Consider the following 22,267-nt stretch of genomic DNA (forward strand, 5'->3'; position numbering starts at 1 on the left):
AAATGTGCTGTCTCCTAGCAGTGACTCATAGAACTCACACCTGCGGTGGGTTCTCAGGCTAAGGGGTGGAGCGGAGAGCGTGAAGCTCTGTAGCAGCACGCAAACCCAGGACAGGGCAGAACGCACAGCCAGCCCTCACCCTTCATATATTACATTTATCTTTATAAATAGAGCATCCTGACCCAAGTGGCCATAATAAAAAAGCCAAATGTTGAGATTTTTCCCTCAAATACCTACACAAACTGTCAAATGTCTACTAAATTATATCCACATGGCAAACTGGTCACCTCCATATGGGAGCTCCAGCTGCCATGATGGTCACAGGCCAAGTCTCAGCCAGACCCAAATACCCATCCCTATTGGGTAACAAGGACTAAGTTTTTTTTTTAAAAAAACGACTTTTCAATAAGGCTCGTGACAGAATCCTTTAAATAAAAAGCCAAATAAATATGATTTTAAGTGATTGATTCCTGTCCCCCAAACATTGCATACACAAGTGTTCAATGTCATATAAAACGGAGAAACTAGACCAATGAAGGTTGTCCAGTTGGTTTGGCGTTTTCAAGGTCCCATCTGTCACATAAAATGGACCAGCTAGACCAATAAGTGTCATCTAGTTGGCCTGGCTGCCTTGACTACCTCTTTGCTGATGGGACAGCTTGGTGATCACTTTCTCTTAAACAAGACTGTGAGCCATGTTGTTCAATCTTAATGTGGGAATCAGTATCACATGGATAGTGGACTGAAGAATTAGGTGTCTGGATTACAGTTTATCTTAACAGTTTCCAGAAAGCCTGTCTTTTAGCCATATTGGGAAATTTGTGTTGAATTTTCTTATTTCCCTCCACTGTCAAAAATATGTTAATTTCGATTTATCACATTAGATCACTTTGGTTAGACGAGTGTGACCGCTAGAAACAAAACAGAAAACTGGAGCAAACAGATGAATAGCCCTTTAGAAAAACCAAAGGATGTTGAACTGATGTGGGTCACACTCCCAGGGAGGCTTCATAGCTCATCCCTCGAAGGCACAGTGTCCAGGGAGGTTGATGGTGGCAGGGCCTCTGTGTTCTTGGCACTGCTGTAGATGCGACTTTGCTTCCGGGACTTCCAGGCATGTGTCCTATCCCAGTCGGTGGCCACTGTCTCATTGTCCCAGATGGTGGAGGTCTCAGTGTCACTCAGGTACCCCGGCTGGCCTGTGTAGTGCGTAGGGTAGATGAGCAAGGGTTCTGCAGAGAAGGCTTTCAGGTCCCTGGATTCATAATACTCCTTGTACTCAGCTCTGAAAACAAGAAGGTGGCCGGACACATGAGGGGGCGGAAAGAAGACTTATGGAACAGGGACCAAGAGTGAAGGAGCCCTGCTGGTTACCTCTTAAATTGTCATGAGTTCATCATTTAAATTGTGTCATTTGTGAAACACTTTAGCCTACAAACACAAAGATTTCTTTAAAAGCTTTCCAAAGACAAGCTCCCAAGCAAAAAGGTCAGGATATTTCTGATGTATTTGGATAGACTAGTTTGAAAGATGAATTTCAGATCTGACTCCAAAAGTTAAAAAGCAAGCCCTGTTAGACCATAATGATAAATATTTATGATCACTTTACAAAAAATGTCCTGCTCTTGGATTAATAAATGAGACACCCGAGATCTGGACAGCAGCAATGGGGCATGTGACACGTGGAGGCTTGGAGGCTTGCAGGCTTGGCTTGGTGCGCTAGCTCCCTGCTCACCACTCGGGCTCCAGCAGGTGTAAAGGAGACGGATAACTTGGCCTCCCTCCCAGGGTTCCTGCGCAGAGTATATGAGATGACATCTGAATGTAGTAATTTCCCTTTTGTTTAGGGGATAATGGTTTGACCTCCATGTTTCTGCCAGGACACAGAGATAAAGTCAGTCTCTGACATGTTATATACATGAAGGCAAACAGCTCCATTTTTACTGAGGACAAGAGACAAAATGAACTGGTGGCAGCATAGGAAATCTCAACGCTAAAATGAAGGCCATCTAGTGAAGAGATCACCCAGAAACTGAGAGAAGGGGCCAAGGTTAGAACCTATGCTGCTCCATTAATGAATTTAGGAATCATTCATTCATGATTTAGGAGCTGCTGTTATGTGTAGCATTTGGACTAGGCTCTAAGGACACAGAGGCATAATACTGTTCCTGCTCCAAAGGGTTTAGAGTTTACTGGGGAGACTGACAGGTAAACCATTAATTGCCACACTTTTTGATAAGCGCTAGGTCAGGGTAAGCTCCTGGGCATCACACCGCCCTTCTTCCATGGACATCATGCTCAGGTTATCAGGTCCACACTCCCTGAACCTCTTATACATCCCTGTGATTGCAGGAATCAAAATATATTGTGATGATTTGTTCACGAGTTGGGGTTCCTGACCAGATTGTGACCTCTTCAAAAATGGGTATCGCTGCCTAGCTAAAAGTACACACAATGACCTGAACCAAAGGAACTGGAAATTTTGAGGTGCTTAGGAAGATGACCTTCACCTTGAGGTGTAAGAGGTTATGGAAATAAGAAGAGCGAAGACAAGGAGGGGACCAAGCACATTACATTCAGTGCAACTACAAACTGGGTATTACAAGAATCCCTGGGCAGGACACTCACCATCTCTGCCTCACCTTCCCATCTGTACAAAGGGATAATCATCTGAGTTAGGCTCTCTTAATCATAATTATGAAAAGATCATTTAGGAAAGCAGTACAACTTTAGAAAATATCGAGTACTGCCAGAAATGGAGAGCATAATTCATGAAGAGGCTGTACTCAAGGGAAGGCAGTCAGTTCAGGGAGACTCACACAGGATGCTTGTTGTACATGATTGGCAGAAACTCATCCACTGGCAGCATCTTCCCAAAAGGATTGGCTCCAACCAGCTTCTGTGCTCCTTCCAGAGAGATGACGTAGCCTAGGGTCCAGTAGGAATAGTCGGCTTCGACCAGGTTTGCCACACTGGGCACGGCTTTCTCTGGCTCCTTTACTTGCATCCTCTTCCTACCAATATAACTATAAGGAAATAGCAGAGGAGAAAAATTCCACCTTGACTATTACGCCATGATAAGGATGGAGAACAGTTTTGGTTTACATAGATACCTTTGAAATCCTGGACTGACTCTGTCTGTCATTAAATGATGTATCACATCCTAAAGTGGATCCAATCACCAGTCATGACTGCCATCTGCCATCACTGGGGCCATTGCTGGCTGCATTTATCAACACCCCCACTATTCCTGCCTAGTGGATTGTTTTCAAGCCAGAGAGTAAGATGTAGTAAGATTAAAAGATCTTTCAGATAATTTCTCAAAGATGGGATGGGGCTTCCAGCTGTGTTTACAGAGGCTGGAAAGGCACATAAAAAGGCCAGATGGGAGAATCCTGAGGCTGCTGTCTTCAGGTCCCCCGGGTGTCAGCCTTGGATGCCTTCTTCTGCACAGCGCTCCAAGTGCTGGTGGGAAACACAGGACCAAATAAGCTGGGGGAAAGAATCAGTCTGCAGTGAAGGTTCTGGGAACCCAAGAGCGGCCCTAAGGGGTTCCTTTTGGGTAGTATGAATGACAGCTCCTGAGAGTCATTCTCCTGTGTCACACTTGCCCAGCTGTGGCCAGGCTTCCTCCCAGACATGCTGTTCAGAGAAAGACCCCTCAGGCACCTTCTGTCCTCCATGAACAACTTCTACAGCGTGGGATGCACCTTTGGCCACTCCCATCTTCCCTAGTCTACCCATGGATCTGTGCTTCATTACTTTTGTCTGGAATCTATTGGTTTGGGCTTGACTGGAGCAAGCTGAGGAGTTGCCTGCTTCTTGCCTGCCAGGTAAAGCAGTACTTCCTCTATTCTGCCCTAAAACAATCTCTTTCAACATTCAAGGAATTCCCCCTAGTGAAAGCATCCCAGGATTTGTAGAACAAGTCTATGTTCAACCTGCAGTTCTTCTGAGGACAACAAACATATATCCCCAGCCACTGTCTCTTCAGATTATGGAGTCTGAGCTTCTCTCATGTCTCATCCACTGGAAGGGAAACTCTTATCGAGCACTTGAGAGGTGCTAGAGTGACAGAGGTACTGAGTTAATGCTCTAACTTTACTTAATTTAATTTAAAATGTTGAAGCTGTGTGAAGTATATTTATTTTTTCCATGAAACAAGTTCATTGTTTTGGTAGGACTACAGTTTACTTTACCAGCTGAAAATTTAGCTTCTGGATTGAGATGTGTTCTAAGTGTAAAATACATACCAGATTTTGAAGAGTTGGTACAAAAAAAGAGAAGATAAACTATGTCATTAATGGTTTTAAAATATTAATTACATACCGAAATGATGATACTGTTTGGATATATTTGGTTAAATAAAATATATTAAAACTAATTTAACCTAATTTATTTTTACCTTTTTAATGTGATTACTAGAAAACTGAAAATGGCATATGTGGCTTGCATTACATTTCTATTGAACAACACTCCCTCAATGATTCCAATGACTTGTTCTATTCTTCCCTTTTATTATTCTCTTTTCCTGGAAAAATGTAATGTGGCAATCACGAACAGCTTATTACCTTTCATGTTTCAGGTTGAAGTAACATTTGTTTCTTTTTTGTTTTAGAAAATGACAGGTACAATTTAAAATTGTTATAGTTCTTTAAGACCATATAATAGATTTTAAGGGGATATTTTGACAATCTGTGAAATTTAGAAAACTTTTTTCTTTCCCTGTATCCTTATCAAGACAACTGTTCTTCCTTCTTGGATCTGTTGGTACTTTGTCCTGAGAAATGCACCCACCGAACTACATGTGAACAGGAATGTATGCCAGCTCTAAACCTTATATTCCCTGGGTTGTCTTCTGTGATTATGAGGCTTCAGTGAAAGTTGCCTTTATACAAGTCACATAGGCATCAAGTAGCTTCCAGGCCTGTGAGGCCTCAACCGTAGGCTGCGGAGCCATCCACTGAGAAAGGCTGAAGTGCAGCGACTTCCAGAGGATATAGGAAGAAACAGTGATCTCAAGGTACTGTGCAGAATGCCAGATCTAACCACATGACCACATGATTGAAATCTGACAGGGCGTAGGTGTCTTCTTATTACACAGTAATGCATTAGTTGAGCCATTGCTAGGTTTCTTCTGAGCTCAGAGTGGCTCATTTTCTGAGGGAACAAGTATTCCACCTGGGCTCATGGTTACTACCCCCTGCGGGTGGGAGGAGCAGGGACAGCTCCTCTGCTGCAGCTGCTCCAAAGAAGCAGGCTCAGAGTTGATGAATTGCCTTTGACACACAGCTGGGAGCAAACACAATGCTTGGGAACTTTCTGCTTCATTGGAGAGAAACTGAAAGTGTCCCTTGTTTTAAAAAGAAAGTGAGAGAGAGAAAGAAGGATGAGGCAGAGGAGGAAGAAAAAAAAGAAAGGAAATGAGGGAGAGAGAGAGGGAGAGGAAAAATGAAAGGAAAGGGAAGAAAAAAGTAGAAGCCACTCAATTCCCAGAGACAGTAGACAAAGAACATTAACTAAATGTCAGCTCAGAGCCAGCACTCACTTGGTGAGCCTGGTTTTCCTGTGTCAGCCTCAGATCCTTCCCCAAATCTAGTTGTTCATGTTCTCCATGTTTGTGCAACCCCATTTTCCAACAGAGGAGCTCCCTGGCTGACCCTCTAACCTCCCACCTTCTCGGAACTTGCAGAGGCAACCTGCTGTCCTGGGAGCTGAGGCTTAAATATGACACAGGACTTTTGCGCTTGAATAAATGGCCTCTCCTTCCACTTCACACCCACTCCATGTGCCACGTTGCTTGAGGGTGGATTTCTGCTGTGCTCCTAAGTAAGTGCTCAGTGCCACACCTTGGTTCTGTCTGAAGGCCCCTGATCTGCAGGCAGACTCCAGGTCTCACACAGTCTTCCACAGTTTCCCACCCTGAAGAGTAGAAGGATGCAAAATCCAGCAGCTAACCTCTACCCACTTTTATTTCTGAGAACAGTTATGGAAAGAAAACTAGGTAAGTAGAAGCTTAAGCTGTATCTCTACTGGCTGTGGAGGTAGGGCTCTCTGCCCATTGGAAAGGATTGAGTGCCTCTCAGAGCCCTCTCATAAGATCATCTTGTCACTCACATTAGTTCCCAGTCCAGCTGAGCCTGGTCAATGTCATCCATCAGCTTCATCAGCTTCTTCTTAAACTGATGCTCAAAACGCACATCGTCTTCAATTACAAGAGTCTTCTCTAGCTCTCGATCAATTACCTGTAAAAGTCATCAGTAGGAAGATACCCTATGAAAAGCTTGATACCCAATTTTTATTAGATAGGTAAGTATTAAAAAGTCACAAGTCTAGTAGCATAGATTCATAACTGGAATCTAAGCAAACGGTCATCAACAGTAGAATAGATAAATAAACTGTGGCATATTCACAGCAGTGAGAATGTATGATCCACAATTAAATGCAACGTTATGGGTGAATCTCCTAAATGTCATGTTGGGAGAGTCCACATACTGCATGGTTCCATTCACATATAGGAAAGTACAAACAAAGGTAAAGCTACTCAATGCCTTTAGAAGTCAGGATGGTGACTACCCTTGGGGACTGGTGACTAGAAGGAAGTACGGGGTCAGGGGGTGCTTGTGGGATGCTGGTGACCTGCTTCTGGATCTGTGTACTGATTAACATGGGTGTGTTGTTCTGTTTGTGAAATTTCCCTGAGCTGTATCTTTTGCTCTACAGACTTTTATACCTATTTAATCACATTTCACTTAAAGTTTAAAGAAAACAAAGGCAGGCATAGACTGGATCATTAAAAGAGAAAGTGTTCAAGGGGCCTTTCTTCAGGGACTTTCTGTTTGGTTGTGGAAACTGACTGTTTATCAGGAACCCCACACACTCATACCCCCTCCAGATATGTCTTGATCTGTAAGACAGGGGTTCCAGTTCTGGCTCTGCCACCTCTTTTTTCTTTTCTTTTTCTTTTTTTAAATTATACTTTAAGTTCTAGGGTACATGTGCATAATGTGCAGGTTTGTTACATATGTATACATGTGCCATGTTGATGTGCTGCACCCATTAACTCGTCATTTACATTAGGTATATCTCCCAATGCTATCCCTCCCCACTCCTCCCACCCCACAACAGGCCCTGGTGTGTGATGTTCCCCTTCATGTGTCCAAGTGTTCTCATTGTTCAATTCCCACCTATGAGTGAGAACATGCAGTGTTTGGTTTTCTGTTCTTGCAATAGTTTGCTGAGAATGATGGTTTCTAGCTGCATCCATGTCCCTACAAAGGACATGAACTCATTCCTTTTTTATGGCTGCATAATATTCCATGGTGTATATGTGCCACATTTTCTTAATCTAGTCTGTCATTGATAGACATTTGGGTTGGTTCCAAGTCTTTGCTATTGTGAATAGTGCTGCAATAAACATACGTGTGCATGTGTCTTTATAGCAGCATGATTTATAATCCTTTGGGTATATACCCAGTAACAGGATGGCTGGGTCAAATGGTATTTCTAGTTCTAAATCCTTGAGGAATCGCCACACTGTTTTCCACAATGGTTGAACTAGTTTACAGTCCCACCAACAGTGTAAAAGTGTTCCTATTTCTCCACATCCTCTCCAGCACCTGTTGTTTCCTGACTTTTTAATGATTGTCATTCTAACTGGTGTGAGATGGTATCTCATTGCGGTTTTGATTTGCATTTCTCTGATGGCTAGTGACGATGTTGGCTCTGCCACTTCTTACCTGGACAAGCTACTTAATAATTTCTTCTTGGGTAAAAGTGGTCTGTCCTTCCCAACCCACCTCACATGACTTCTGTGTGATTTCTTGTATTAAATCACTTAATAAGTGATGTCATAATAGGTAGAATAGAAGGCATTCCTGCTCATGATGAGAATGAATTAATAACAGTGTAGAATATAGGATATGGATATCTCCCCATCTCCATCCCAAGTGGCACCAAAGCGACTCCTCCTTGCCCATTTGTTGCTGGTCTTGGGTCAGAGGGAGACACGAGGCAGGAGCAGCTCTCACACATACTTCCAGAACAGTTGCGGGCTCATTTTACATCTGGCCCTAATTCACCTGCGATAGCCTGCTTTCCTTTCTCCTCGTCATAAAACTGCAATCTGAATAAAGCATTATTTACCTCTTTCCAGACTGAGTAGTGGCTGAGAAAGCAGCCGATTTCACCCCTCGTTAGAGGCCTGGAGGAATAGGGATCTCGATAGCCAGGCAGCATTTCAATATTCAGTGCCTTCAGCTGGCTTGTGTTGAGTGCCCTGCATCACAGAAAACACATCTGGAAATTAACGAGTCAAAGGTCCCCACCACAAAGGCCAGAGAAAGAGAGAGTTAGTTCTGCAAACAACCCTCCCCCACACAGACAAAGACCCAGAGGCTTCCCTTTATTCCTTACAAGTTCCTCCGGGCTAATGTGTCACACTGGTATTATGAGCTCTGGGAAGACAAGAGGGTATCATACTTTTGTGTATCCCTCATAGTGCCCAACATAGTTCTAAGCATCATCAGTTTTTTGACAATGTTTAATAAGTACACTCCTATGGAAATTAGCTAAAGTATTGCAATAATCCAAGGAGTGTTTGATCCAGACCCACAGTTGAATCTCTGTTAACACAGTGAGCTTTGTGAAGTTCACAGCTGCCCTAATCTTAATCTGTTCCCTCCAGCCCTACAAAAGCCTTGAAAACCAGTAGCCTCACAACTATGACAGCTGCAAACCCCACCAACCCAGCAGCCACTGGCAGGGACAAAATGGACTGAGACTCCCCTAAAGACCTGCCCCTAGAAAATAGTCTTTATTCAACCTGTCTAGTAGCTCCTTGAAAAGCTACATTCTCAGAGCTTGTCTTGATTTGACCTGACTCAGAGTTCATTTTCTGTGAACAGCACTATCTACAGGGCATTTGTCAAAACCCATGAGCAACAACTGTTTAACATTACAGTTGTTTGAGCAGGATTATCAGTTGATGCTAACAAGAAGCCAACCAAAAAACTTAAAAGGAAAAACCGAGGAATAAGAGGTCCATAGGGAGTTTGATTTGCTCCAAAATATCCCTGAGAATCTAGAAGACCCCAGGCATATTCAGGGCTGTACACATGCCCAGGAAAAACTTGAAAAGTCCCTAGTCTCTCACCTCTGCCTGAACTTAAGGATCTGGAAAAAAATGTAGTGATGGCAAATGAATAAAACACTGCAATGAAGGAAGAATTTGGCATAGTAAGTATTAAAAATTAATACAACCATGTGGTGTCTACAAGAGGCAGCCTTTAAATTAAAAGACAAAAATAGGTTGAAAGTGAAAGAATACAAAAAGATATACCATGTAATCAGCAATGACAAGAGAGCTGGGAGAGCTATGCTAATATTGGACAAAATAAATCTCAGACAAAATTCATGCTAGAACCAAGGAAGGACATTTTTTAATGACAGAAAGGTCAATCCTGGCTGGGCACGGTGGCTCACGCCTGTAATCCCACCACTTTGGGAGGCTGAGGAGGACGGATCACAAGGTCAGGAGATCGAGACCATCCTGGCTAACACGGTGAAACCCTGTCTCTACTAAAAATACAAAAGTTAGCCAGGCTTGGTGGCAGGCACCTGTAGTCCCAGCTACTTGGCAGGCTGAGGCAGGAGAATGGTGTGAATCTGGGAGATGGAGCTTGCCATGAACCAAGATCACGCCATTGCACTCCAGCCTGGGTGACAGGGCGAGACTCCAGACTCCATCTCAAAAAAAAAAAAAAAAAAAAAAGGTCAATCCATCAGGAAGACATAACAATTATAAATACATATGCACCTAACAGAACCTCAGAACCATGAAACTGGAAGAACAGAAAGGAGAAATAGATGACTCAACAATAATAGGAGAAGACATCAATATCCCACTTGCAATAATAGAATTAGGCAGGAGGAAGACAAGGAAACAGAAAACTTGAATAATACTTAAAACAATCAGACCTAGTAGACGTCTATAGAACACTACACCCAACAATAGCCAAATACACACTTTCAAGTGTGCATGGGACATTCTCTAAGAAATACCATTTTTTAGACCATAAAGACCATACAGGTCATAAATTAAGTGTCAGTATACTTAAAAGGATTGAAATCACACAAGGTAAGTTCTCCAACCTCAATGGTATGAAATTTAAAACCAGTAACAAAAGGAAACTTGGGAAATTCAGAAATGTGGAATTAAACAATACATTCCAAACCAATGGGTCAAAGAAGAAATCACAAGGGAAATTAGAAAATGTTTTGAGATGAATGAAAACACAGCATACTAAAACTTATGGGATACACCTAACATAGTACTCGGAGATACAGTTACAGCTGCCAATGTCTATAGTAAAATAGAATATCTCAAATAAATAATCCTCCCATCCACCTTAAGAAACTAAATAAAGAGAAAATTAAACCCAAAGCAAGCAGGAGGAAGAAAATAATGAAGGCTACAGTAGAAATAAATGAACTAGAGAATAGAAAAACAATAGAGAAAATCAACAAAACCAAAAGTCAGTCCTCTGAAAAGATCAACAAAAGTTGATCTTGAGGTCAAGAGATCAGGAGATCGAGACTATCCTGGCTAACATGGTGAAACCCTGTCTCTACTAAAAATACAAAAAATTAGCCAGGCGTGGTGGCAGGCACCTGTAGTCCCAGGAGCTCAGGAGGCTGAGGCAGGAGAATGGCGTGAACCCAGGAGGCAGAGCTTGCAGTGAGCTGAGATGGCGCCACTGCACTCCAGCCTGGGTGACAGAGCAAGACTCCATCTCAAAAAAAGAAAAAAAGAAAAAAAAAGAAGAGTAAACTCATACTATTAAAGTCAAGAATGAAAGAGTGGTTACCCCTACCGACCTTATGAAAGTAAAAAAGATTATATGATAATTCTATGAAAAATTGTATGGCAAAAAATTAGATAACCTAGATGAAATGGACAAATTGATAGAAAGGTACAAACTACCAAAATTGACTCAAGAAGAAACAGAAAGTATAAATATACCTATAACAAGTAAATAAGTTTAATTAGTAATAAAAAAATTTTCCACAAAGAAAAGCCTAGAACCAGATGGCTTCACTAGGGGTTTCTGCCAAATGTTTAAAAATTGTTGACACGAATCCTTCACAAACTTCCAAAAAAAAAGAGGAGGAGGGAACACATCCTAGCTGATTTTATGAAGCCAATATTATTTTGATACAAAACCAAAAACATTATAAGAAAACTGCAGACCAATTTCAGTTATTAATATAGATGTGGAAATCTTCAAGCAAATACTAGCAACAGAATCCAGCAATTTACAAAAAGAATTACACAGCATGACCAAATGGGCCCCAGGATCATCCCAAGGTTGCAAGTTTAGTTTAACATGTGAAAACTAATCAAAGTAACATACCATATTAACAGGCAAAAGTCACATGTTCATCTTAATAGACACAGACAAACCATTTGACAAAATCCAACACCCTTCTATAGTAAAAATACTAAATAAAATAGGACTAAAAGGGACCTTCCTCAACCCAGTAAAGGCCATCTGTGAAAAACCCACAGTTAACATCATATTTAGCAGTGACAGACTGAATGCCTTCCCTCTAAGATCAGGAACAAATCAAGAAACTCTCGTCTCACCAGTTCTTTCAACCTTGTACTTGATGATCTAGCAAAAGCAGTTAGACATGAAGAAGAAATAAATGGTGTCCAGGTTTGAAAGGAACATATAACACTATCTCTACTTGCATGTTACATGGTCTTATATGTAGAAGATCCTAAGGAATATACACACACAAAGGAAAAAGTACTATTAGAACAGATAAAAGAGTTTAGTAAGGTTGCAGGATAGAGGATCAATATACAAAAATCAATTGTGTTCGTATTCATTTAGCAATGAACAATCTGAAAATAGAACTAAGGAAACAGTTCCACGTACCATAGCACCAAAAGAGTAAAATACTTAGGAGTATATTTAACAAAATAAATGCAAGATTTGTATACTGAAAATGACAAAACATCATTCAAAGAACTAAAGAAGATCTAAATAGTAAAAAGGCACTCCATGATAATGAATCAGAAGACTTCATATTGTTAACATGAAAATATTCTCCCGGTTGACGTACAGACTCAATGCAATTCCTATCAAAATCCCAGCTGCTGTTTTCTTTTTTTGTGGAACTTGACAAGCTAATTCTAAAATTCACTTGGAAATGTAAGGGACCCAGAATAGCTAAGACAAACTTGAAAAATAACAACAAAATTGAAGGACTCGTACTTCTTACATACAAAGCTACAGTCATCAAGACACTATAGTACTGGCATAACGATAGACATATAGATCAATCAAATAAAATTGAGAGTTCAGAAATAAACCCTTACAGTTATGGGCAACTGATTTTTTATAATGGCGCCAAGACAATTCTATGAGGGAAAGGAAGTCTTTTTAACAAATGGTGAAGGGACAGATGGATAACCATGTGCAAAACAATGAATGTGGATCCCTGCCTCATGCCATATACAAAAATTTACTCAACACAGATCAAAGACCTAAATGTAATAGATAAAACTGTAGAACTCTCAGAGGAAAATTTCATGAAGTAAATCTTCATAGCTCTGAAATTGACAATGGATTCTTAGGTATGACACCAAAATTACTAGCAACAAGAACAAAAAATAAACTGGATTTCATCAAAATGAAAAACTCTTTTGCTTCAATGTACATCATTATGAAAGTGTGACAATCTATAATGCATAAAGTTAAAGAAAATATTTGACAATTGCATATCTGATAAAGGACTTGCATCCAGGTTATATAAAGAATTCTCACTACTCAACTAGTTTCCCTGGTCCATGTGGTCTATGAATGGGATTGGGGCTCTTGGAGGTATTTGAAGCAGTGGTTCCTAAACTCTACTGCACCCAAGAATAGGGCTGACAGATTTAGGAAGTGAAAAACACAAAACATTCAGTCAAATTTAAGTCTTAGATAAATAACGAATAATTTTTTAGTATAACCGAGCCCCATGTGATGTCTGGGACAAATTTAACTGGCTATCCAGTATTTTATGTGGCAATCCTACCCAAGAATCACCTTGAGGCTTCTTAAATGCAGATCCTGGGTCTAGCCTCAGAGAGCATAATTCAGCAGGTCTGAGATGGGACTGGGGGAGCTGCCCCCTTAACCATCCCTGGGAACTCTGATCCAGGTCACACTTTGAGAAACACTGATGAGATTCTCTAAGGGAGTCATAAGAACTTCAACAGCTGCTAGCCATTCTCCTCAGCTGGGTTATGCAAATAGAAAACAAAGCTACTGATATTCTAAACCAACATATAATATGGAAAGGCACATTTTATAAAAATCTATGCTTAGAAATAGTTTAGGGTGTCAAATAAAAGGGCAAAGCCAAACAAGATAAAACACAAAGAAGGGATGTAACTAGGTTTCCTGTGTTACTTTCCTGCCATGTTTCCAGGAAAAGTGGTCACTATGATCGGTCCAGGCAGATTGTAGCAGGCATCTCATGCAACAGGAAATATAGACCTTTATGCATTTTTCCATCCATTTTCTTCAGGTTGCCCAAGTTTTAGCACTTTATGCTCTAATTCAGCTCTGAACACAATTCTGAACACATTCCTTCTGTTACACTACAGAAAGCTGAAAACCACCACAACTGTTGCAAGAACCCCCAGAGACGGGACAATCACATCCAATGTGAGCCTTCAGTGTAATGAAGACCAAAGACCACTGGCTGGTGAGGGAATTTCAGGCCTGCTCTACAGGATGAAATTAACTTAAATGTTACTGTAGGTGGCCGTTTTAAACACATGACTATCCTCTAATGACTGAAGAGACTTATAGCCCCACCCGGGACTAACTCTCTGTCACAGAAGGCACATCCCCACTCCAATCACATCTGCAATGGGAGAAGAAACCCAACTCACTTTCCATCCACAGCCTCGACAATCTTGACCTCAATCTCCTGCTCATACAGTGTGCGCAGCATCCGGTCCCGCCTGTCCTTTCTGCGTTTGAGGTTTATCATGAAAATCTAATACAAGAAGAAAAAGGGAAAAGACACATAAATTACTCGAGTCTTCTTTTAGGCTATTTGAAAAGTTTAGTAAATGTTTTAGATAGAAGAAGGAGTGGAAAGGATAGGAAGAACTGTGGTGAGAATTCATTTCTATCTCATATCAGTGTTTAAGATAAATGATATTAATTCAAATTGAATTATTTTTAAAACTCAACTCTTTGTAGTGACTTAACTCTCTGTTTCTCTGATGTTCACTGATAAGTATGTTCTCCCTTCTCTTGAAATAGGAAACTTTAAAAAACTCCTTAAGAAGTCAAAGGACAACATGATCCTATGTTTAGAAAAACCTAAAGACTCCACCAAAAAACCATTAGGATTGATAAACAACTTCAGTAAAGTTGCAAGATACAAAATCAACACATAAAAACATTTATATATGCTAACAACAAACAATCTGAAAAAGAAATAGAAAAAGCAATCCCATTTACAATAGCTACAAAAAATTTAATAATACTTAGGAATAAATTTAACCAAAGGAGGTAAAGATCTTTATAATGAAAACTATAAAACACTGATGAAAGAAATGGAAGGACACTAAAAATAGAAAGATATCCCATGTTCATGGATTGGAATAATTAACATTGCTAAAATGTCCATACTATCAAAAGTGATAAACAGATTCAATGCAATCCCTACCAACATACAAATGACATTTTTCATACAAACAGAAAAAAAATCTTACAATTTTCATGGAACCACAAAAGACCCTGAATAGCCAAAGCTGTCGTAAGCAAAAAGAACAAGGCTTGAGGGAGCACACTACCTGCCTTCAAAATATGCTACAAAGTTATAGTAACCAAAACAGCATGGTACTAGCATAAGAACAGACAACACATAGACCAATGGAACCGAATAGAGAACCAGAAATAAGTGCACACATTTACAGTCAACTCATTTTCAACAAGGACAACAAGAGTTACAGATAATGAGGATGTCCTCACTATTCCCAGATTTAATGAACCATAGAAGTATCTAAAACTTTGTGAATGCCATTACAGGTAAATCAATGTTTTAATAAGGTCCTTTTGCTATAAGCAGTAAGAAACTCATTTTAAATGTTAAACTAGTGACTTTAACTGCCAGTGAGAAATGATGATGACACATAGCATGGTAAAGCAGAAACCTATAGAAACAAGTCAGGTGGTGTTGACTTCATCCTAACTAACCATTTGGATGACTTTGAAGAAGACATTAATATTTCTGGGTCCAGTTCTATAAAAATAGGGGGGTGAACAAACTCATCTTTCAAATTCAGTACAGATTAAAATGTCTAAGATAGGTGGTTTATAATAAAGTTGGCTTTCTGCTATAGCCAGAATAAAGGAGAAACATTGTCTTAGAACCAGTCTGGAGTTCAGATTGTACTGTGTTAAGGTTTGGTTCACATGGTCATTCTGAATGCAGTCATAAGTATATGTTTCACTGGAATTAAAAGTTACACTAACTAAAATTTCAACCCTTCCTTGCAAAATATTCTCATCTATCCGTTTATAGATCCCTGGGCATAGAAACTGATGTAGGAGCAAGATGTTCTCTTTGAAGAAAGTGTCCCCCTGATTTGGGGCCAAGTAGATTAAGTGCATCCTAATTTTACTACCGTCCTTGTTTACCTAACTGGGTAATTATTTTGTAAAAAACATAATTTTCTGTGGTGACTGTATTTGTCTTATTACTTGGGACTTTATAACTTAATGGGTTGTGTTCTTTTAGTCAGAATCACACTGTGATGGGTCATGCCTCATCCCCTAATTTTCCAGATATAGAAAGGAAAGGGCATTTTCTCAGGTATAAACATGAAGCCACCTGAGGTCACTCTAGGAGAACAAAAACAAAACAGAACAAAAAATCAACAGAAATAAATCCAAAAAGGTCCCCCAAACCAGAGACCTCCAGTCTGGGAAGACTTTTAGTAAATAACAATCCAGTTCCAGTCCCTGCCAGGACAAGTGCAATAAAACTGTAGCCACGAAGTAAAAACACAGACGGCTCGCTCATACTTAGTGAACAGTAAACAGAGAAAAGAGTCTCACAGCCAAATGCAGCCCAGACACCACCAATGAGGTCACAGAGTCCGAGGAGGATTGAAAAGTCTCTGAAAAGCCCTTTTTCTACCATGCTATCTCTGTTCCATACAGAGAGGTGACTAACCCCAGACTCAGGAAAGTAGAGTCTCCAAGCCTGTGCCACTTCACGGAGTTGGCCTTCTCCTAAAGGGCTGTAGGAGTGACCCAGTCTTTATACCGTGTCCTGCCCAAAGAAGATCAGAACTGGAAGATCCTGGTTTTGTCTTATTTTATTTGCTTTGGTTTTGTCCCCATAGGAATGTTTTTAGGAGGAAAAATGAATCTATGTAAGGACATGGGTCCTTTCACCTAGGGAACCGAAAGAAAGGTGTGGGGAAGGAAAGCTACAGTAATATGTGGAAACTGGTCCACTGTGGGTGTGGGACAACCTTCTCTGTAGCTCTGATCATTTTTGAAAACTATTTGCAAATGAGTCTTATTCCTCTACTACACGTGGCTCTTCCCTTCTCATTCTGCCCTCTGTGGAAACAGCATAGTAGCTGTTAACTCTTCCCCATTTAATATTCATGAAATACCCTTTCCCCATTCCTGAAGTATAGCTCCAAATCAGTTTTATGGAAGAAATCTCAACTCCCAGTTCTAGTGTCAAATCCTTTTGAGAAGGTTGTACTCTGGGGACATGTATGTATATGTTACTGTGTGATAAACAAGGCATTTTCCTTCGATTAAGCAGTGGCAACGAGCACCAAGCTCAAAGCCTGATCTGTTACATATCCAGAGTCCATGGAAGAGGTCTCAGTTTGCAGACTCCTGATGCACTGCCCTAGCTTCTAGACCACAAAGCTCCTTCTGAATACTGTTCAGCAGCTACCGGAGAGACCCATGAGAGAGACAGTGACGTGGAGTCACAATCCCTGCCAAGTATCTGTTATGCATATTACCAGGAGGGGTACCTCTTAATATTTCTGCTTCATTCTTTATACAACTAAAACTTAATAACAAATACTACCCTTAGAATATTATTAGGAAGTTCTTGCCTGCTGAAAGGCAGAATTTTAGAAGAAATATGGTTTTTTTCTTTCTTTGTCCTCTCAACCCCGCTCTCCAATCTTTTTCCATGGAAGAACAGTAGAAAGAAAAGAAAGCACAGAAAGTCCCAGAATAGTTTCCACTTGCTCAGATGTGGCAGAATAAAGTTAAAGTCCTCCATATCTAAAACATGTATCCTCTCTAACTTACTCTTGAACTTTGATAAAAAGGTTGATTAAAAATATCACAATATCTGCTCCTAGAAAATATCAAATTCACTTTCATTACTAAATGGTAACTTCCTTCTGAGTAAATGATTAACTACCTTTTATCATGATCCTCCCTTGTTTAAGATAAGGAAACTAAGGAACAACAAAAACCAAGTAGTTTTCCCAAGACCTCAGAGCCATTTCAGCAGCCAAGCCAATCTTGCTGGCTCTCAGATGCAAGCTCAGGCTTGTGTTCCAAAATGAACACATAAGCCTGCACACGCGTGCACGTGCACACACATACAGACACCTTTCCTACCTCATCAAATCCCATCTTGTCTGGATATTTAGGGACAAGTGAGACATACTTGGAGGGTTCCATTGGAGGACGGTCAACTGGAAGACACAAGAAACATGCAGAGTGCTTTGTTAATGAAAGGGTCAGAAACCAGAATTCCATCTGCATGCCTGATCTCTAGGGCTGGAATACAACTTGGAAATACAGGGCAGGGGACAATGGTAGCAGTTCTCCAGGACTGAGTAGCCACACAGGAACCCTGCTGGTCAGGGCACTGGTTTCAAGAGCATTTGTTTATATGGAAATTGCAACATTTGCTCCACTTCCCTTAAGACTTATTTCAAGAATATTTGGGAGGCAGTTTAGGATAATGGTGAAGAGGAAGGGCTCCAGAGTTGGATGATCTGGGTCCAAACCTTGGTTTGTGAAGGAGTAGGAGAGGTAGGGGACCTCTTTAAGCTCATTTCTTTGGTGTAAAATTGGGATAATAGAAGTGTATCTGTGTTATAAAATTTAAATGAGACCTGCTGCAAAACACTCATCACTTTAACATGGTAAATGCCCAACAACTCTTAGCTATTGAAAAAGCTCAGAAATAGGCTAGAATTTTTACTGAAAAATACTTTTTTCTCTACATTTAAAATTGTCAAAGTGTGGGACTATTTTTATCCCACCTGGGCAGGTTTAGCTGTGGGTGCGCAAAAGGTCCTTTGCTTTGACAGGATCTAACCATGGAGAGCTGGCCCTCATCTAATGGGAAGATTCCAGCTGGGAGCGACACTACTTCTCCAATAATGACAGTTTTATTTATTTGATACTCTACAAAAGCTTCCTTTGCAAGCTGTGTATTTTAAAGGTTGGAAGTAATATTGGTTAAGAAATCTGAAAAGGCCTTGAAGAATGTTTAGTATTATACAAATTCAAAGTCCTCATTTCATTTTCCTTGAAGGGATAATACAAAGAAAATTTAAAATGAGAGCTGGTAACTGGGTTGTTGAAAGACCTATGGGTGATGGCCATGACTACTGTAACGTATCTGTTCCCCTCTATTCCAGGCACAGGAGAGGAATACACTCTCTTGCCCTTGAAGTTACTCAGGGCTATATGACTTTCTGGGGAAAGTTGACAGTGTAATGCTGCTGCTCCACTCTCCAAGAGCTCCCCTGACCCTGCCCCTGGTCCCACCACAGTGCTCGTAGCGGCATGTGTGGATATGGAGCAGCTGCAAATTGGAAGCAGCCTGGAACATGGAGCATCAACACATGGAGGGCAGCTCCCAGGAAAGACACCAGCTCTGCAGACTTGGATAACAAGAAATAAGCCATTGTTGTATGATGCCAATCAGATTTTTATATTCCAGCATAACTTTGCCCATCCTGAGATACTGTCCAAAGGGTATGATCTGTTTAACTTCACTGAAATATTACAGAGAAATCCTGACATCCAGTTTTACTTATTGGCAAATGATGTGAAATTCTAGAACATAGTGAGACAGAGTTCTTAGGCCAAACACAAGAGCTGGTCTTATTACTTCAAACTTGACACAGTCATATTTCTGTGCATATGCAGTGCATGTGTTTGTCTTCCTAACAGCAGCCCAGAATATTCTGGTCCTTTCTGCTCCATTCCACTCCTTACAAGTTTCTTTTAAAATCAACAGGGAGGGTCCACCATGTACAGGGTAAGGTTTTTAAGAGAAAGAAGCTTAATGTACCAGCTTCCTCCTGTTCATGACATTGTCTGAGGAGCTGTCTTGCTCTCCCTCCTGGGGCCTGAGACTTGGGAGGACGTTATATTTTGAGTTACCCATTCTAGGCTGCTGGTCTCCTTTGGACTCACATGGCCTGTGTGGCTTTAACATTTCAGCCAAAGAGACTACTTTTAGCGACTTTGTTTCTATCAAACATAGGCAGTCATTGCATTCACAGGACAAGTTGCAAAAAAAGCCACAAGTGTTTGGCTCCCGAAAGTCATCACTGAGCAAAAATATCAGAGAAGTGTGCTTGGGTTTTGCCACTGAAGGCAGCAGTAAGCCATAGAGGAAAACAGGAAGTGACACAGTGAGTCAGACCTAAGAAACTTAAGTCTGTGGGGAGAAGGATGTATCTTTCTGACAACAGACTTGAAGGTTAGGTATATCCTGGCTTCTGTTTGTAGTCATTTCTGACTTCATCATTCATAATTAATCTCATTTCTCATTAAATCCCTTCCTGGAAATAATCCTTCCCTGTACTGCCACTTGGGACAACGGGCTTCATTGCTTTCGGGAAAGTTTCAAGATCTAGTGTGAATAATTACAGCCATTGTTACAGGGATCTTATCACTCACAGAACTGTGGGTTCTGTGAGTGATATATATGTCACATATATATACTTGACATATCTAATCACAAATATTTAATGTTCATATGTACCATGGGATATGTATGAGTGTCTCGATTTTTATAGACAAGGTAACAAACATTAAATAACTTGCCCAAGATCACAGAGCTGATAGAGCTGGTATTTGAACCTAGGTCTGACTCCTGCACTAGAGCTCTTAATTCCCATTCCACATCATCCCCAGAGCTAGTCCTTGGTGGCCACTGGTATTAGCCAACAAGGCAACTGGGCTGGGTCCAGAGTAGCTCATTTAAGCCCAGTCATGTCTGGAAAAGTACCTGATAGATTGTACTTGGATCAAATCCTACTGCTTCTTCTCTATAATTTCTCCTAAACTTCTTCCATTTTTGCAGCCTAGCTTGGGTGCTTACCCACTGTGTCTGAGCTGTTTTTGATTTTTTTTCAAACACTAACATGCTCTCAGTCTTTCCTATTCTAATTAATCATGCTCACTGTTGTCAAAATAATCTTCCGCCACACAGCTCCATTCTCAACCATAACAGTCACACTCAAAGATACATTTAAGGGCTTAACAGGTTGCTAGGTGTTTTCATAGTCACCATGTAATTTTATCTTCAATTTTTTGTAGTGTTTTTTTTTTTTTCCCCACAAATAAAGAAACTGAGACCAAACCAGATGTAGACTTGTCCAAGGTCAAATACTGAGTGACTGGCAGAGCTGGAACTCAATTTTAGACCTGACTTCAAATCCAATTATCTTAGTAATTTTTACATGATGTACTGTGGTCTCAAAATGTCAATACTGAGAGCAGGTACCTGAGCCTTCCTGTCACCTTATGCTGTAATTTGCAAGAGTAATCTCCTCATGCTTTATAAACCATTTAAATCTAACATCTTTACAAGATCTGGCCTCCTGTCATTCATCTCCCAAAGGCAGCACATCCCCAAATTCTCTATGCAGCTTCTAATGTACTAAATGAGTTATCACATGAAAAGAGATGGGCACAGTGCTTTAAATAAGTGTTAGTCATTGTCGTCATAACCCTTCTCTCACCTCACTCAGATTCTTCAACTCTGATTTCTAAAACTCCAGTCTGCAATTCAGAAACTTCCTGACCATCCCCTTCACAAGATTTTCAATTCTCATCCACTGATGCCTGATGAAACCCTAATCCTGGTTAAACTCGTTGCCCACTTACTCAGCACCAAGAGGACTACTGTTAGAAACACACACTACTATGCTGACTGAGTCACTTCAGAGCTATAATCACAGATGTCAAATTGGCACTTGACACCACCAAATGATGTAACTGTCCTTTCATAGTAAATTTATTTTCCCACTCTTTGAGAGAGTGTATCTTATGCCTTCTCTCTCCTGAAATCTCCAAAATCTCTGTCTAGCTCATGACTGGCCTATATACTTCAGAAAGAAAATATTCAAAATCAAATTAGATCTACCTTTTCAATCCACCTCAAGTCCACAAACCAAACTGCATGTGTATCGATACATTCTGCCATCCTATCTGCCACAGTAGATGAAATGTCTATCTAGTATAGCCTCTCCAATATTGTCCTGGGCTGCAACCAAGGATAAAAACCCTCTTGTTTTCACCTTACAATTACCTTCTCTTCTACATCATCAAGATCTCCTTATATATTGGATCCTTGTGATTAGCATACAAACATACTGTTATATTTCTATTTTTTTTAAAAAAACAGTGCAAACAGACAAACTCAACCCAAGCAGAAAAATATTTTCCTTGACCTCCCACCTCCAACAGCCTCCATCCGATTTCTCCATTCCCCATCCCATCAAGACTCAGCTTCTCATCTCCCCATTGGCTTCTCTTCAGTCCACTTGAATGGATTTGTGTCCTCATCATTGCACTGAAGTGGCCCTTATCAAGGTCATCACAGACCTCTGTCTTGGCAGAACCAATGACCAATTCTTTATCCTCATTTTCCTTGGCTTCTCAGCAGCATCTTGGCTCCGTCTTGAAACACTTCTCAATTTTTCCTCCCAGCTCTCTGGCTGTTTGTCTTCCCCAGGGATCTGTCCTCTTCTCGTCCTGTGTTCTTTTACTGCATGAGTTCACACTGTTCCATGGCTTTAAATATCCTTCCGATGCTGGTGATTCTCAAATGTCTGTCTCTAGCTGGAGTTTCTTCCCTGAACTCCAGACTCATATATCCAACTATCTTCTGGCTTTTCTATTTAGATGCCTAATAAATATCTTAAGCTTACATGACCAAAACTACC

The 22,267-nt window shown here is 40.6% G+C and overlaps 1 protein-coding gene across 1 annotated transcript in view; it reads right to left on the reverse strand.

Annotated features, from left to right (window-relative positions):
* Positions 1-939: 939 nt before the first annotated feature.
* The window catches only part of COLGALT2 (collagen beta(1-O)galactosyltransferase 2), a 101,098-nt gene continuing 79,770 nt past the window's right edge, over positions 940-22,267 (reverse strand). The window contains exons 8-13 of the mRNA XM_011934167.1: positions 17,688-17,764; positions 13,955-14,061; positions 8,146-8,278; positions 6,118-6,245; positions 2,820-3,026; positions 940-1,285 (exon numbers count right to left, since the gene is read on the reverse strand). Coding sequence (XP_011789557.1) covers positions 1,009-1,285; positions 2,820-3,026; positions 6,118-6,245; positions 8,146-8,278; positions 13,955-14,061; positions 17,688-17,764 — 929 coding nt within the window. The 3' untranslated portion in view covers positions 940-1,008. The remainder of the gene's footprint in view (positions 1,286-2,819; positions 3,027-6,117; positions 6,246-8,145; positions 8,279-13,954; positions 14,062-17,687; positions 17,765-22,267) is intronic.

This window comes from Colobus angolensis, unplaced genomic scaffold, assembly GCF_000951035.1.
Source record: "Colobus angolensis palliatus isolate OR3802 unplaced genomic scaffold, Cang.pa_1.0 Scaffold132, whole genome shotgun sequence".
Classification (NCBI taxonomy): Eukaryota; Metazoa; Chordata; class Mammalia; order Primates; family Cercopithecidae; genus Colobus; species Colobus angolensis.